Source organism: Sinocyclocheilus rhinocerous, unplaced genomic scaffold (assembly GCF_001515625.1).
Source record: "Sinocyclocheilus rhinocerous isolate Xijiao unplaced genomic scaffold, SAMN03320098_v1.1 scaffold762, whole genome shotgun sequence".
Taxonomy (NCBI): domain Eukaryota; kingdom Metazoa; phylum Chordata; class Actinopteri; order Cypriniformes; family Cyprinidae; genus Sinocyclocheilus; species Sinocyclocheilus rhinocerous.
The window spans coordinates 178,487-196,855 of record NW_015624547.1 but is presented as its reverse complement, the minus strand read 5'-3'; the positions used below and the strand labels follow the sequence as shown (position 1 = coordinate 196,855).

Sequence of the window (18,369 nt, the reverse complement as noted above, 5' to 3'; positions counted from 1 at the left end):
TGGATTTGAAAGCAACACCCTTTCCTCCATACATCCACGCTACCTGAAAGACCACAGCTTCCTGAATCCAATGATCCCAGTTATGTGCACATCGGACCTCCGCTTCACCAGATACGGCCAGGTAAGTTTTGGCCAATCAGATTGCATATGCTAATGAGGGTGGAATTAATGAGGGTGAAACTCGTTTTTATCTATATACCTAAACCTAACCCTAACCTAACCCTAAACCTTCCCAACCCTAATATCCAATGCCCAAATAGGCTAATCTCTTAGAAAGTAACAAAACAAAGCCAATAGGAATATCCTTTTCTCAATCTCCCTACTTCCTGGTCCTCCACATTCTCAGCCCAACGCCCAATTAGGCTATTCTCCTGGAAAGGAGATAAATCAACGCTTTCCTGGTATAGTCTAACAGGCGTAGGCCCGTGCACGCATCCTCAGTCTCCCTACTCCAAACCTTCCTAGACGGGTGTCAGGTTGGGGGGAGCTGTTGTAATTTTTCAACACCTAACAATTGAATCAACATTTTAAAGAGCACAGTAACTGGCTAAATTCCACATTTATAGTTGGACACTAAACCTCAGTCTACATCAGTGGTTCCCAACCCTGGTCCAGGAGGCACCCCAACACTGCACATTTTGCATGGCTCCTTTCTCTGACACCAATTTCAGGTCTTGGAGTCTCTACTAATGAGCTGATGACCTGAATCAGGTGTGTTTGATTAAGGAGACATGCAAAACGTGCAGTGTTGGGGTGCCTCCAGGGCCAGGGTTGGGAACCACTGGTCTACATAACCTAATAGCAATGCAATGTTTATAAGAGCAGTACACTACTTGTAATGGTATAAAACCGTCACTGAACAACACATTACATATCAGTATCATTACTTTAATGAGAAGACTGCATGGGTGTATTCCTACAGAACATCCTACAACTCACAAGCTAACACATTTTCAGTTTATACCAGGTGTCAAACTCAGTTCCTGGAGGGCTGGAGTCCTGCAGAGTTTAGATGCAACCCTAATTAAACACACCTGATACAGCTAATCGAGTCCTTCAGGCTTATTTGAAAACTACATGGTTTGTGTTTTGGAACTAAACTATGCAGGGCTGCGGCCTAGAACTGAGGCCCCGTCCACACGAAGACGCGTTTAGCTGTATACGCATAAATTTTGTATCGTATAGGCATTTCGTCCAGACGGATCCGGCATTTTGGGAGAGTGAAACCGATATTTTTTGCCCTTTCTCTGACCCCAATTTCAGGTCTTGGAGTCTCTACTAATGAGCTGATGACCTGAATCAGGTGTGTTTGATTAAGGAGACATGCAAAACGTGCAGTGTTGGGGTGCCTCCAGGGCCAGGGTTGGGAACCACTGGTCTACATAACCTAATAGCAATGCAATGTTTATAAGAGCAGTACACTACTTGTAATGGTATAAAACCGTCACTGAACAACACATTACATATCAGTATCATTACTTTAATGAGAAGACTGCATGGGTGTATTCCTACAGAACATCCTACAACTCACAAGCTAACACATTTTCAGTTTATACCAGGTGTCAAACTCAGTTCCTGGAGGGCTGGAGTCCTGCAGAGTTTAGATGCAACCCTAATTAAACACACCTGATACAGCTAATCGAGTCCTTCAGGCTTATTTGAAAACTACATGGTTTGTGTTTTGGAACTAAACTATGCAGGGCTGCGGCCTAGAACTGAGGCCCCGTCCACACGAAGACGCGTTTAGCTGTATACGCATAAATTTTGTATCGTATAGGCATTTCGTCCAGACGGATCCGGCATTTTGGGAGAGTGAAACCGATATTTTTTGAAACCGGGTCCCAGAGTGGATAAATCTGAAAACGCCGCCCTTGTGTTTTCGTGTGGACAGCGAATCCGTATATTTTCTGAAACGATGACGTCATCAGCCCACATCTCGCCCCTAGTCAGACACCGCTACGTCACGTAACAGCTACAAAAACATGAACAAACACTGAACGATTGTCTTTTTATTAACTAACATTAACACAGATTAATAAATGTATTGTTCCATGTTCGTTTGTATACCGCACGCAAGGTTTATGCGCATAGTCGAAGTCTTCTTCTCCGTTTTTAGTGCATCTCTGTGGCAGAATTACAGCGCCACATGCTGGTCTGGCATGTATACTACATTGTTTTGTCGGTTTTGTGGTTTCGTGTGGACGCAGATATTTCTTGAGACGAGGGGGAAAAAAAGATCAGATAGGGAAAGCTCTGGTTTCGTGTGGACGTAGCCTGAGTTTGACACCCCTGGTTTATACAAATTGGACAACAGTGAGGATGTTGAACAAGGGTTTAAATTGCTCTTTATTTAGATTAGATCACATACACAGCAATGCCTTGCAACCACTGCGTAGGGTCAGTATCCACAAATGAAATTTTATGATTCAGCACTGCTCAGAATAAAACGAATGTACAGTTTCCATAACTCAAAAAAAATCAAGATAATAATGAATGATGTGCTTTTAAATGACTAGACAAACTCTCAAATGTTCCATATTCAAAACATGCAAAACAGTACGTCCAATAACTCACCACTTCATACCTTACACACAAACCTTAATAAATAAACCCTATGAGTTGTTTGAGGCTGATATCTAAATGTTACTCACCCATTTCCAGCCACAACGAAGCATCTGGGAAAGTGATTATTGATCCTCATATATATAGACATCTGGGTCACACAGTCAAACCCTGCCTCCAACAGCACTCGTTAATAAAGATACCTCCCGAATGGCTCATGATATTTAAAATCAATATGAAATTTGTATTGGTTAGATTAGAGTGAAAACTGTTAAATGTTACTTATATTTGCCTTGTACTTTGTTCTTGTAACTAAGGACTTCTCACTATCAATAAATCCCATCTTCAGAAGCTTCTCACTCTTCAACTTTCATCTCAGATTGACAACCTTTTGCAAGTTCAGCTGCTAGGCATTTAAACTCATGGGCACAACCATTAACAGGGATGCAAACAACCAGAAATTAAATTCATTAAACAACCACATCTCAAGATTATAAACTTGTTGAACATGCTTTAATCCACACATTATTATTTAACAGTCATTAATCGATTCAATTTCCTGTTGTCATTTTAAGACAACAAAAATTACCTTTATCCCCCACACTTGGTTTCTCCCATTTCCCATGATGCACCACAGCACAGATATAATAGGCTTGTTTGAGATGAGCAAAATCTGCGGAGAAACGATCACCGGTTTTTCATCCGACTTGCTCTGATATCATGCTGATGTGTGCCAAAAATCTCTCGCGATGGCGAGGCGGCTATGTCGGATTGCGCAGTCGGGCACAGTTTAAAGTTAATTTCGTTAACGATTACTATGAAGAAAAATGTTCGTTGACGAGCTTTTTTCCCATGACTAAGACAAGACGAAGACGAGAACATAATAAGGTCAATAAACGATAACTAAGACTATATCAACATGCAATTTCGTTGACAAAATAAGACTAGACTAAAATATTTTCAAAAAGATAAAAACCTTACCCAAAACCTCTTTTTATTTTCGTCAAAAAAAGGAGACAAAATGTTATTGCGGGCTGCTCTACACATTTCTACTACGTGAGCTTTCATGAGTGCAGTTGCCAGATATCAAGAGTTCAAATCCCCGAATCAGAGCTTCGCTGTTACACCGGGAATCTTGTTTGTATTAAAGTAAAAATGGATGATAAATACACCTTTCGTATGGAATTAAATAGCAAGCACTTTGAGGGACTTGTTCATCATATTTATTTTCATATAAAAGCAACAGAACTGAAATTATATCATGTTTATTAGCAACACAGCATGTGAGTGAGAATAACGCAACATCCGCCTTTGATCTCTGTATCAGTTCCACTTCGAGAGGTCAGAACTGTCCGTCTAGACTGCGCTTATTTCACTCCTCCCCTCACTGCAGCCGCCTGCTCTCGCCTACATTTCAGGCGAGGTGAGGCACATCTCAAACAAGCCTAATTTTAGAGGTTGCACTGGATTTTCAACTGATTCCAGCCAGCTGTCAGATTGGGTTCTCAAATGGACTGATTTTGACTGAATTTCCAATGTTAAAAATAAAAAGTTTTAATCAAGCTCAGCAGAGACTGTACTGTATTTTTAATTCAATTAAAGTTTATTTGTATAGCGCTTTTCACGATACAAATCGTTGCAAAGCAACTTTGTAGAAAATTTCATTTCTACAATATTGGTTGATATTCTACAATATTCCTGGTTGATATTCCTGTCCTATAGTTGTAAAGCACTGCAGTTTATTATTAGATGTTGTAGAATCTGCATTTGTTGTTGTATTTCTGATGTTATCTATTTTATCAGTGAAGAAATTCATAAAGTCATTACTATTAAACTGTGAGGGAATATTTAGATTTGGTGGCATCTGGTTATTTGTTAATCTAGCCACTGTGCTAAATAAAAACTTGGATTGTTTTGGTTATTTTCTATGAGTTTGTGGATATGCTCGGCCCTGGCAGCTTTTAGAGCCTGTCTATAGCTGGACATACTGTTTTCCCACGCAATTCTAAAAACTTCCAAGTTAGTTTTTCTCCATTTGCGCTCAAGACTACGAGTTTTTTTCTTGAGAGAATGGGTATTACTGCTGTACCATGGCGCAGTATGTTTTTCTCTAACCTTTTTCAATTTGATGGGGCAACAGCTTCTAATGTATTAGAGAAGATAGTACCCATATTGCGAATCATTTCGTCTAGTTCATGTGTATTTATGGGTACACAAACCAGTTGAGATAAATCAGGCAGGTTATTTGGGAATCTGTCTTTGGTGGCTGGAACAATAGCTCTGCCCGGATGATAACGCGGAGCCATATAGTTCTGCCCGGACGATAACGCGGAGCCATATAGTTAATATCAGTAATATGCAGCATGCACGATACAAGGAAATGGTCAGTAATATCATCACTTTGAGGTATGATATCTATGTCAGTAAGATCGATACCATGCAATATAATTAAATCTAACGTATGATTAAAGCGATGAGTGACGTTTTGCTTGACTCCAAAATAGTTTATTAGGTCAGTAAAAGCAAGTCCTAATGCATCATTTGCATTATTAACATGAATGTTAAAATCTCTGACAATTAGCGCTTTTATATGATATGTGATATGACCACAGCCATATCACCCTGCAGCCCAAGACTGGTTGCCCACTGAAGCTAAGCAGGATTGAGCCTGGTCAGTACCTGGATGGGAGACCTCCTGGGAAAACTAGGTTGCTGTTGGAAGAGGTGTTAGTGAGGCCAGCAGGGGGTGCTCACCCTGTGGTCTGTGTGGGTCCTAACGCCTGGATCAGCACCTAGAGAGGACCTCTACAGCCCTGGAAGACAGCGGAGACCAGGACAACTAGATGAGCCCCAGATACAGATCCCCTGTAAAGACCTTGTCTCAGACGACCACCGGGACAAGACCACAGGAACCAGTTGATTCCTCTGCACAATGTGACTTTGCTGCAGCCTGAAATTGAACTGCTGGTTTCGTCTGGTCAGAGGAGAACTGGCCCCCCGACTGAGCCTGGTTTCTGGTTTTCTGGGGCCTCATTTATAAAATACTGAGTAGAAAGAATCCTAAATTTTATTTTATGATCATTTCTCAAAATGTGTACGTGTGATTTCACAGAAAACGTGCGTACGTCTCTCTTTTAGATGTGAAATCTATAAATTGCAATGATCTTGAAATTGTGCGCAGCTGAACAGTTTCAGATCTCCGCCCTGTAAACAATGTCTAATTAATGTCCTTGACTTATAAAAGAGCACCTGACAATGTCCAAATCTTTTACAAGCGACAAGAATGGCTTATATTTCTAAAAACCTGCAGCACTCGGGCAAACAAAAGTGTGTACATCTGCTTAGACCCTGACGTGGCGCTAAGCTCTTTTCCATGTCAAAGACCGTTTTTTAAATATGAATGTTGCCGTGGATTTTTGCGTACGCACAATCTACGATCAAATCTGTGCGTACGCACATTTTATAAATGAGGCTCCTTGACTTATAAAAGAGCACCTGGCAATGTCCAAATCTTTTTCAAGCGGCAAGAATGGCTTATATTTCTAAAAACCTGCAGCACTCGGGCAAACAAAAGTGTGTACATCTGCTTAGACCCTGACGTGGCGCTAAGCTCTTTTCCATGTCAAAGACCGTTTTTTAAATATGAATGTTGCCGTGGATTTTTGCACATTTTATAAATGAGGCCCCTGGTTGTATTGTTAAAAGCGCTATATAAATAAAGGTGACTTGACTTGACTTGACTTGAGAGATCCCCCCACATGATTGTTAAGTGCTTTGGGTGAACAACAATACTCAATAAAGCGCTATTTAAATGCATCATTCATTCATTCATTCATTCATTCATTTATTAACAGTAACCAATAGGTCTGAGTGGAAATCTGCCAATTCTTTTAGGAAATCTGTATATGGCCCTGGTGGTCTATACACAGTAGCCAGAGCAAGAGATACGATAGGTTTCTTTTGCATATCTGACAGTGTAACATTAAGCATTAGTATTTTGAATGAGTTAAACCTGTATCCTGTCTTCTGAGTAACATTGAGAATATCACTATATATTGTTGCAACACCGCCGCCACGACCAGTCTGACGGGGCTCATGCTTATAACAGTAGCTTGGTGGAGTAGACTCATTTAGACCAATATAATCATTAGGTTTTAGCCAGGTTTCAGTCAAGCAGAGTACATCAAAACGATTATCTGTGATCATTTCATTTACAATAGCTGCTTTGGGTGCGAGTGATCTAATCTTTAGGAGCCCAAACTTTAAAAACTTTTTAAGGTTTTATATTTATATTGAAGTTGAAAAATTTGGAAAGAGCCACAGCCTATTCAACATAAAAAGGTTGAATAGGAAAAAAATAGGAAACTTTAAAATTTTTGGATGACTTGAAGGTTAGGATTGAGTTTAGGAAATGTTGCGTTTAAAGCCTAAATTTAATTTACTACAATTTGTAATTAATATGTATAACTAAAATTTGTTGTGTGCCATGACAACCTCTGTGTTTAATTAAACTAGTGATTTTACAATACAGGTATTAACTAAAAAAATAGGAAGCTTTACAATTTTTGGATGACTTGAGCTGGACTGATTCATTTGAGAAAGTGAGCGACGTCTTCTATTTGCCTCCCTGTGTCATTCTCAGGTCAGCCTGCCGGATCCAGATCGGTCCAGTTTGATTTTCAAACTAACACCTGTGCCAAGTGAACAGCAAGGGGCTTTCAACAATTATCACTTCCACACACAATGATGATGATGATTATGTACTCACGACTAAAGAGGCTCCAGCTGCCTCGATGTTCTTAGAAAATGGGGGGGGTCGCTCTGTGTTCGGGCAAGTACCGGGCTCGAAGCCCTCTCCCCGGACAGCACGCCAAACACGCATAATCTTTACTCTGTTTATTATATGTAAGTGTGAACTCGTGAAACATACAGGACGATTCTGCTGATCAAGAGGAACAAACACAGACAACTTAACACAAGACCTACAAACAACCATGCAGTGCAGTATTGGAAAAGTATGTGAACCCTTGAATCTTATGATTGTTTAATTCTCCTTTGGCCTCCACCAAACGATTACCTGCGTAATGGTCAGAAGGCATTTCTCTCCACAAAATTCACAAAACTCTTTCGGTTTCCCAAAATGCGAGTTAGGGGAGGTGAATTGTGAATCTTAAGTTCATGCCAAAGAACCTGAACCAGGTGGATGTCAGGACATTATGACAGCTTCAAAGCATCTGCCCCATATTAGTGTATTGCAGAGATTAAAAGCAAAGCAGAAGACAGGGCTGGACAAACTAACCAAATTAAAATGTGTAGATTGTCATCATCTGCTCAACAGAGACAAACCTTAACATTCTCCCTCCTTTACTGTGTTAAATTAGAAATGGATCAATGCAGATGTTACTGGAGAAAGACAGTTACCCAATTAATTTCCAGCTGCACACCCTCAGAAACCAGTGTTGGGAAGTTACTCTGAAAATTTTATCAAATTACTGATTACTCCTTTTAAAAGTAATCACGTTACTGTTCTGATTACTTTATTTCAAAAGTAATTAGTAATAAGTTACATTACTAGTTACGTTACTTTTTTTCTCCATGAATTTCATGAAATCCCAGCATACACGCTCCCGATAAGTATTTGTTATTAAAGCATCAACATTCACAGAACACTGTTATTTTTAATCAAAAGTAATTAGTAATTAGTTACATTACTAGTTACGTTACTTTTTTTCTCCATTAAATTTATGAAATCCCAGCATACACGCTCCCGATAATTATTTGTTATTAAAGCATCAACATTCACAGAACACTGTTATTTTTAACTAAAGCAAGTGGCTGCTGCATGCATGGTTTGGCATGACAGAATGGCAGCAAAGAGCTCTGCATTTATAATCTCTAAAAGACATCTCAGTTCATCGCAATCTCACAAATCTCTGTTATAACACAATAAATACATGCATAATGAATCTTTCATAATGTCTACAATTCGTGTGTTATAATAAGAGGATTCGTGAGCACGCAAATTTCAGCACTGCATTGCTCAACGCTGCAAACACATGTTATAGCCAAAATAGAAACTCGCTTGGACCTGTTAATCGTTTATATATTTTATATTAGTTCATGTTGCTTTTGTGCAATAGATGTCGCTCATCTTGTCCCGCGCCGCACTCTGTTGCGTCGGGTCTCGTGGGAGCAGGTCTCTAATCCACTGGCACTTAACTCGACAGTGCGTGTGCTACATACTTTTTACAATCTCTAGATTATAAATCACTGCATTCTGTCAGCAATGTAACGCGGCAGTAACGTATAGAGACTTCAGCTTGTAACTATACTCTAATTACTATTTTGAAAATTATAACGCGTTAAATGACTCTAAAAAAGTAATCAAATTATAGTAACGCGTTACTAAGTAATGCGTTACTGCCCAACACTGTCAGAAACACATACTGTATATATAAGCAAATCAGCATATTAGAATGATTTCTGAAGGATCGTGTGACAATGAAGACTGGAGTAATGACGCTGAAATATTCAGCTTAGATCACAATAAATAACATTTTAACATATATTTACATAGAAAACAGCTATTTGAAATTTTTAAAATATTTCACAAATATTACTGTTTTTTTCTGGACTTTGGATCAAATACATGCATACTTTCTGAGCAGCAGAGACTTATTTTAAAAACATTTAAAAAATCTTACTGATCTAAAACTTTAGAACAATAATATATTAAAGGGGTCATATGATGCGATTTCAATTGTTCCTTTCTCTTTGGAGTGTTACAAGCTCTTTTTGTCTCGTCGCTCCGGCCGGACACGGCATCAACAGTATGGTGAGGGGCGTAACATTTCCTTCACACACTTGAGGTATTCGGCCAATCATAACGCATTGGATAGCTGGCCAATCACAGCTCACCTCGCTTTTTCAGACCGATGAGTTTTGTAAAAATCGACGCGTTTCAGAAAGGCGGGGCATAGAGGAGAGTGCAGTATGTGCAGTATGTGGAAAATAATGAGTTTTTTTTACTTTAAACCGCATAAACACATTTCATTACACCAAATACACAAAATAATGTTCTTTTTAGCAGCATCATGTGACCCCTTTAATATGTCATTAGTTTCATATAACATAATTTTATGTAAACAATCAAGTACTTAAAATTGAATTGAAATTAGAGAGTGAGACAAGAGGACAGGATGAGACAAATCAGAGAGTAAGAAAAGGGAGAACAAGAAAAAGCAAGAGAAAGTTATGAGGGAAGATGAAGACTATGAAGAGAGAAAAGACACATTTATACTTTCTTCTTCTCTCCTCACCTTCTTTAAATAAAGTTACTTAATGCTTTTTGCTTCTTGTGTTTATTTGTTTGGTATGGACTGATTGTTAGAGATTGTTTGTTGGCCCATGTCCTACTTGTGTAAATCTTTGAGCACATTGCTATAATCCAGCAAACTGATGTTTATGGTGATTTTGCACTCCACTCGTCGCTCGTGTCAACACACAGATGGTTCTGCATCTGGTGCATCGCTGACGTGCAGCTGGATTCTGATCGAGAGCTGCAGTGACGGAGCAAGCTCATCAGTGCTGGATAACACGCTCGCAGCATTGCACCAGTATCCACTTCACTACTATTAACTACTGGAAAAAAAGAAGAAGACATGAATCAGACCGCTGGAGTGTCCAACCACTGCCAGAGGCGCTCATCTATCGACGTGAAGGTGAGGAAGAGTTCTGCTCATTCTGTGCAAAAGAAATAATCAAGGCTGTTTCTGGTTGTGTGTTTCTGTGTGACTGCAGAGGAGCTTCTTTGAAACTTTTTGGTAACAGTCTTCCTGCACCGTATCAATGAAAGTTTTTCTCTAAAAGGATTATTGACAGATATACTGCGTAACATCAGTTTTGTAAATTACGGGGCAAACCTTCAACTCATTCTCTAATTTAAAAGAGTTGAACACTTAACAAACATATATGATCATTGTCTCTGCATGTAGGACTAGTTTGCCACCATGGTTAATAAGATAAGCACAAAATAAAATAGCTCATGTTAGGTTAAAGCGCTCTGCAGATTAAAGATTTAACTGGATGAAGGTCAGGCCGATCCCGAGGGAGATGTCAGAGGACTTTCATTCAATCATTAATGAGACTCACTCAAACTTACTGAGTGCATCTAAATGTAGAGCATGAAGGAGCCTGCGGCGTTTGCGTTTATACTGGTTTTTGTTGTTGCTGCTGTTGATAATGAAAAATACACATTTCATAAAAAAAAAAAAGATTTTTTATGTCACTGGATTTACTCTGAAATCTAAAGTTTCAACTATTCCTTATCTGCATTAACAAAGGACTTAGAAGAGCAGATCATACAGATCATGTTTTTAAAGGTTCTTGTCATTTACGTTCACCTTCAGCCAGCTTTATGCTAAAAATGATAAGTGTATCTGTGTGTATCTCGTCTGAGTTAAACTCACTCTAACTTTAATCTCTTGCTGATCACTAACAGCACGGTAAACTTTAATGCCAGTAAAACAAAAGACAATTAAATCAGCAAACAAATCTATTCATATTGTGATAGCCCGAGGGAGATGTCAGAGGACTTTCATTCAATCATTAATGAGACTCACTCAAACTTACTGAGTGCATCTAAATGTAGAGCATGAAGGAGCCTGCGGCGTTTGCGTTTATACTGGTTTTTGTTGTTGCTGCTGTTGATCATGAAAAAATACACATTTCATTAAAAAAAAAAAAGATTTTTTATGTCACTGGATTTACTCTGAAATCTAACGTTTCAACTATTCCTTATCTGCATTAACAAAGGACTTAGAAGAGCAGATCATACAGATCATGTTTTTAAAGGTTCTTGTCATTTACGTTAAATCACCTTCAGCTTTATGCTAAAAATGATAAGTGTATCTGTGTGTATCTCGTCTGAGTTAAACTCACTCTAACTTTAATCTCTTGCTGATCACTAACAGCACGGTAAACTTTAATGCCAGTAAAACAAAAGACAATTAAATCAGCAAACAAATCTATTCATATTGTGATGAACTTGTGTTGAAGGAATGCATTCTGCATTTAAACTCAGTGTCTGTCCTACAGTACTCAAAGGAAAAACACAGAATTTACTTGTCTAGCCAAAATTCTGTATTGTTAATGGGTGAGTTTATTTCAAAGAAGTTATATAACGGAACATATGATGGCATAATGCCCAGAACTCATAATCAAATGTCTTAATGCCCTAAATCCTAAAAACAAAAACAAAAACAAAAAACAAATGGATTTTGACTTAGGTTTGTGAGTTTGCTTCTGGATAACGCTGATTTCAAAGGCAGTGCAGCTTTGTTTCATAAACTAAATTTGTGTTGGTTTATCAGATGCGTTAATTCAAAGTCTGACTCATTCTGTCAGAATCAAGACAGACAAAACTGATCTGCACAGGGTTGCAGTTCTGAGAAATAAATAGTGTTCAGTATGTAATTAAAAATAGAACAAAGTCAATCAGATTCAGTCTAAACACAAACACACATTACACTGATGCTTTCAAGTGAAAAGTTCTCAGTTTATAATATAATAAATAATAAATAAATAATTAAAATAATAAATCTTGAGCAGCTTTTATTTGATAAGCGTATAATTAAGTCACCATTTTGAACCATTAGTAAACAGACACTACAGATGCATGAAGATTGCAGGTACAGAGGTGCTTCTTTAATTTAAAAACGGGCTTATACACAGATCTGAAGACACCAGCACATAAATACAGGACACTGAGAAGAACAAAAACTGACACACACATCAAAACATACAACAAACTCCAGACATGCTTGGTTCAAAAGATGATAAATGTGCCATTAAAGTAGCACAATGAACTATAATAATCATAATGTCCAAAGTGCATCATTCATTTGACATCAAATCAGTGACCACATTTTCCAATTAATGTCTGCATTATGAATATTCCAGAAATGGATAAAACATTTTTATTAACATTAAACATTTAATTTAATATTTGTTTATTATTATTATTATTATTATTAGGCCTATTATTATATGAACTTGTTAGGACTATATTTCTATATTTATTATGTATTTCCCCTTTCGTGTATCGCTTTACATCGCGAGCAATACAGTCCGATAGCCAAGGCCTATGGCTAGCTAATATAATAATTTAATAATGTAATAATTTCTATAATTATTAATATAATAATTTCTTAATTCAAAATAAAATATTAATAAATCCCTCTATGATAATCCTGGGTTGCTATGGTCAGGTTTGGTCAGGTTTGTTTACGCATTAAACTCATGGCCACGAGAAAAATATGTCGTTCCCTCAACATAAGAAGTCGTGGCTATGAGAAATTGATGTTGTTCCCTCAACATAGCATCTTGCGGCCACGACTTCACATCACGTGCCACGACATAAGGATGTCATTACCTTGACAAAATGATCTCGTGGCCACGACATATTATCACGTTCCCACGAGTTAATATGTCCCCTCCCAGTCACCGTACATCTGAATAAGTTGTTAACACAACAAATAATTTGGATGAACACAGCTATACATCAGCCAATTTAATCAGATTATGGAATATTGGAAAATAATGGAATATTGGCTTAATCTGGTTATCAGGTTTATATCAGGTTTATGTATGTATATGGAGCTTACAAGAAGCAAATGACCAAATTTTGATTAATATTGCAATGTCCTTCTGCAAGTAAACAGGGTCAGTGTGTCTAAAACAATCTAAGGTCACCAAGACATTCTGTTCAAAGATGAATGTAAATGTAAATGTAAATCTATCTCCGTCTCTCTGTAGGATGTGGGAAGTGTTTCCACTGAGATGAACTGGAAGGGAGTGGGGATCTCACTTCTGGTCATTGCGTTTGTGCTGTCGCTGATCGGATTGTCCATCTTTCTGCTGTCTAAAGGTCTGTGTGTTTCCACTCTCAGTAAACATTCATTCACAGAGTAGAATAGAAGTCTGTCACCCGACCGAGCCCCCAAAATGTCTGGTTTTAAGTCAGCTTCGGGTAACTTTGTGTCACATTACACTTCCATATATCACTTCGGCAAATTATTTAAGTTATTTTTACAGTTATTAAGATTTTTACAGCCTACAACAGTAAAAGAGCCAAAACCCACAAATACACTGACCAAGCAAAATATATATAAAAAAATGAAATAAAATGACAAATAATTTCTTTGTTTTAAGAAATTACATGTTATTTCCGAAGAGAGTGAGCAAGTTCAGACTCAGTACTGGTCAGGTCAAACAGTCTCAGGTTAATCCATGCAGATCTTTAACATGGAGCTCAATGGAGTCTTAAAAAGCATGAGAAGCACTTCTTCATGTGGCATTTGTAACTTTCACACTGAACATGCTCGTGTGTGTGTGTGTGTGTGTGTTAATGGTCTCAGGTGATGCTCACCACACTCTGAGATCCTGTCTGACCCTGGATGACCTTTTCTCCAGTGAGCTGCAGGATCATGATCTTGAAGCGCAGTGGGTTTCTGGTGAGAAAGATCACACTCACAAGTCTCACAGTCTCAATCTCTGTTCACGTTCTGCAGCAGCTGTGTCTGTCAGACAGACACACATGGCAGTAAACACATATATGTAGAAAATATAAAACAATCATAACTCTTGAATCTGAATAGCGGTGTGACGCTGCTGTTTAGAGCATGTGCTGGATGTTTGTGTGAATATGTTTCAGCTCAACGACTCGTCTACAAGGACAGAGATGGAGATCTAAAGATTCTGAACATGGAGATCAATCAGACGGAGGTTTTAATGAAAAACACCACATTTGTGAGTGATGTTATACAAATGAGAAGTATTTCAAATGGGAAAACTGCACTTAACTTTTAAAACAGCAAGAGCTGAAAAAATATTTCTTATTCCACAATCATGTAACACAGAAGCCTACTGTTGACCCTACGATCCTAAACAGACACCTACCATATTACAACTTGCTCTTTTATTTTGAACTATAAAAAGTTTAAATATAAAACTCACAATTAATAGTCACACATTGCAACACTTCAGCATCATAATGTTTATTGTTGAGGGATAACCGTTTGTTATCATTTGTTTGATCTGTCACACAGGCAGAGTTCAAAGCCTCCAAGTTTGTTGTGTCACCAGATCTCAACTACGTTTTACTGGCGTATGATGTCAGAAAGGTCAGAGGTCAAGTACATATATATGAATTTTAGATATGTGTGGTGTTGTGTTGTCATGAATGTTGTGTTTTATATAGTGTTTCATTTGGTCTAAATAATTCTGGATTTAGTTTCGCTTGTGTTGTTTTTAGGTGTATCGATACTCCTACCTGGCATCTTACTTGATCTACAACATACAAACACGGTATTACACATACAGACAGGTACTATCCATAGGAGGACTGTCATTTATGTGAATGCTATGTGATGAAGGTCCATTTCTCTTTCTCTGTGTGTGTGTTACTGCAGGGAAGTGCATGAACTGAATCCTCCGGAGGTCTCTGATTGTGTTCTACAGTTTGCATCATGGGGAAATCACGGTCAACTCATGAATGTTGTGTTTTATATAGTGTTTCATTTGGTCTAAATAATTCTGGATTTAGTTTCGCTTGTGTTGTTTTTAGGTGTATCGATACTCCTACCTGGCATCTTACTTGATCTACAACATACAAACACGGTATTACACATACAGACAGGTACTATCCATAGGAGGACTGTCATTTATGTGAATGCTATGTGATGAAGGTCCATTTCTCTTTCTCTGTGTGTGTGTGTTACTGCAGGGAAGTGCATGAACTGAATCCTCCGGAGGTCTCTGATTGTGTTCTACAGTTTGCATCGTGGGGAAATCACGGTCAACAGCTGGTGAGTAAAAGACACAGCGTGCTTCTCATTTTTTATTTGCACATCCTCATTTCCTTTCCTCACGTCTGAGCTGCACCCCCAGGATATGAGGGAAGGATACAAGGAAAGAAAATGAGGATGGAGCAATCAAAGAAAAGCATTTTTGTAAATTGGAATATTCTGACCTTATGTTGGTAAGGTGTTTACTATTGTCCTTTTGCATTATCGACACACTATTTTCCTGTTTAATACTATAAAGCTCCTTTGACACAATCTGTATTGCAAACAGCGCTATATAAATATATATGATTGACTGATAAAGTTTGGTTATTTAAGACATTCATAATAAATATTTTAAAAAGCAGGATGCACTGTTGAAATATGTGAGATGTATGGTTTATTGAAACTGCAAAGGTAAAACATAAATTATTGTGACAGATGCAAAGGGGGAGGAGAATTTATAGGTGCGTCAGGTTTTTCGGCAAGAAAGACGTCCGCATAGGATTCACCTGTGTATCCTCACTTATTACTCCTCTGGAAGCTTCCTTACTCCTCATTCTTCGACTCCTCGCAGCACAATTAGAGAATTGAGATGTCCTTAAGCTAACTTTGATCAGTTTCTGGATCTCGGGCTGGAGGAGCGAGGAAACAGGAAAGCATAATTTTGAGTATTGAGAAGCAGCCACAGACGCACAACATCACACATCATCACATCACAGTAATACAATACAAATCAACTCAACCAGGGCTTCATTTGTGTCAGATCCTGCAGAAACAGGATCCAGATCCTCTCGGTGTTTGACTGTCTGTGTCACCGGACACTTATTTGTGCAGATTCAGTGTCTCTCGTCAGAAGACGCCATTAAACAGAATATCGGTTGTGATGACAGAAAGGCATATATGGAGCATGTGTAAGGCTTAGCCTTTGCCGGGCCACGGGTCAGAAATTAACGGGGGCTTGGGGACAAAAAAATACCCTCGCACAATTAATTAAAATCTATTACAGCTGTGTCATAAAATAAAAATTCAATGAAAAATGTCAATAGCAGCATTAAATTTAGTCTGCTATCTGCTTATATTCCATCATATTTCTTTTTTCACGTTTGACAGTGTTGCGCATTATAACCAATCACACACAATTCTGTTGTGCGTATGAACTCAATGGCCATTCAGAGGCATTTATATTAGTCATTGCTGGAACGCCGGAGTTTTGTTCAGTGCACACAAATTCGCTCATCATAAATAAAGAGTAGATGAACGTATGATATAGCCTAAAATAATTTGTAAATATTGCCACAATATTTCTATATTGCAAATTATTTGAAATCTCTTACACTGCAACCCTATTGAAAAGTGCTGGTCACCTGTCAGGCTTATCATCTATCAAACCAACAAGAAACCCAAGCTCAAGCAGCCTTCCCTAGTGAAAAAAAAGATACTAAAATGCATTTGAAATACATTTATTTTGTGTTAAGTATACTACAAATACATTTACATATTATGTGCTTAATAAAAATACCCTGCAATTGTACTTTTGGTATACTAAACTGGTATACATAAAGCCTGCTAAGTTGGAACAACTAATTTTGTGCTTAATGCAATTTGATTGTAAATAAAGATATACTGAAGTATATCTGATTGTGCTAAAGTGGAACTATTGCAAGTATACAGAGTATTATACTAAGTATTGTGACAAGTTCGTATAAAATGTGTAGTTGTCCTTGTGTTATATATGCACCTTCTGTGAAAATGAATTTCCTCCCTGAGGACAAATAAAATAAATTATCTAATTATCCTATACTTCAGGTATGCTTTAAATATCTTGCATTTAAAGACTAATATTATTCAGAGATCATACTGTACAATCCTTAGCTATTAATAGGGATATTAAAACACATTTTAGGCATAATATTAAGAAATATGCATTGTGCAATAAAGAAATACTTCAAATAACGTTTCATAATAATTTTATATCAGGAAAGGGCTGGGAGTCTATTATTTGATACTGACGTGTTGGGAATTGAGAGTAATGGGGAAAATATTTCTGAATCATTTGAGCCAAATTAAATGTAAACTGATTCACAAAACACTGAACTGAGGACATCTGCTGGACAAACAGGTATAGATGGACAGACTTTAAACAAGTCAAGTCAAGTTAAGTCACCTTTATTTTATATGGCGCTTTTAACAATACAGATTGTGTCAAAGCAACTTTACAGTATTAAATAGGAAAATAGTGTGTCAATAATGCAAAATGACAATAGTAAACACTCAATCTTCAGTTAAAGGCAGTTCATCATTAATTCAGTGATGTCATCATCCAGCTCATTTCAGTTTAAATAGTATCTGTGCAATCAAGTCCACGATATCACTGGAAATTAAGTGTCCCCAACTAAGCAAGCCAGTTCTCCTCTGGCCAGATTACTTCCTGGTTCTAGTAAGAACTCTAGCTGCTGCATTTTGGACCAGCTGGAGTTTGTTTATTAAGCGTGCAGAACAACCACCCAATAAAGCATTACAATAATCTAACCTTGAGGCCATGAACGCATGAATTAACATTTCTGCATTTGACATTGAGAGCATAGGTCGTAATTTAGTTATATTTTTGAGTTGGAAAAATGCAGTTTTACAAATGCTAGAAATGTGGCTTTCAAAGGAAAGATTGCTATTGTGGCACCCGAAGGATTTGTTTTATTTTTGTTAACTTTGACTATAATTACAAAGGTGGTGGATTCCTAGAAACCACTGGACATCTAACTCCTTGTAACACCGACTACGCCACCCTGGGAATTTCACCCAGGGAGATAATGGTCCAATAAGGACACACAGGTTCATTCCCATAAGGATAGAGTGGAGACGTGAATGTAACGAAAAATAACAATGATACTTTATTTATATAAGGTATAAAAGCAGTTCCACACACACACACACACACACACACACACACACACACACAGTTAAA

General features: G+C 37.8%; 2 protein-coding genes across 4 annotated transcripts in view; one reads left to right on the top strand and one right to left on the bottom strand.

Moving 5' to 3' along the window:
- The window catches only part of LOC107742292 (uncharacterized), a 6,258-nt gene extending 3,477 nt beyond the window's left edge, over positions 1 to 2,781 (bottom strand). Inside the window, exon 1 of the mRNA XM_016555205.1 lies at positions 2,652 to 2,781. Coding sequence (XP_016410691.1) covers positions 2,652 to 2,675 — 24 coding nt within the window. The 5' untranslated portion in view covers positions 2,676 to 2,781. The remainder of the gene's footprint in view (positions 1 to 2,651) is intronic.
- Positions 2,782 to 10,041: 7,260 nt separating this feature from the next.
- LOC107742248 (inactive dipeptidyl peptidase 10) overlaps positions 10,042 to 18,369 on the top strand; it is a 39,883-nt gene continuing 31,555 nt past the window's right edge. The window contains exons 1-8 of one of the 3 annotated variants that reach the window (XM_016555159.1): positions 10,042 to 10,283; positions 13,378 to 13,489; positions 13,980 to 14,075; positions 14,276 to 14,370; positions 14,670 to 14,744; positions 14,876 to 14,928; positions 15,033 to 15,097; positions 15,412 to 15,428. In XM_016555159.1, the coding sequence (XP_016410645.1) occupies positions 10,224 to 10,283; positions 13,378 to 13,489; positions 13,980 to 14,075; positions 14,276 to 14,370; positions 14,670 to 14,744; positions 14,876 to 14,928; positions 15,033 to 15,097; positions 15,412 to 15,428 (573 nt within the window). In that variant the 5' untranslated portion in view covers positions 10,042 to 10,223. Of the gene's footprint in view, positions 10,284 to 13,377; positions 13,490 to 13,979; positions 14,076 to 14,275; positions 14,371 to 14,669; positions 14,745 to 14,875; positions 14,929 to 15,032; positions 15,098 to 15,411; positions 15,429 to 18,369 lie in introns of those variants that run through there. The other 2 variants (XM_016555147.1, XM_016555153.1) reach the window with 2 other exon arrangements.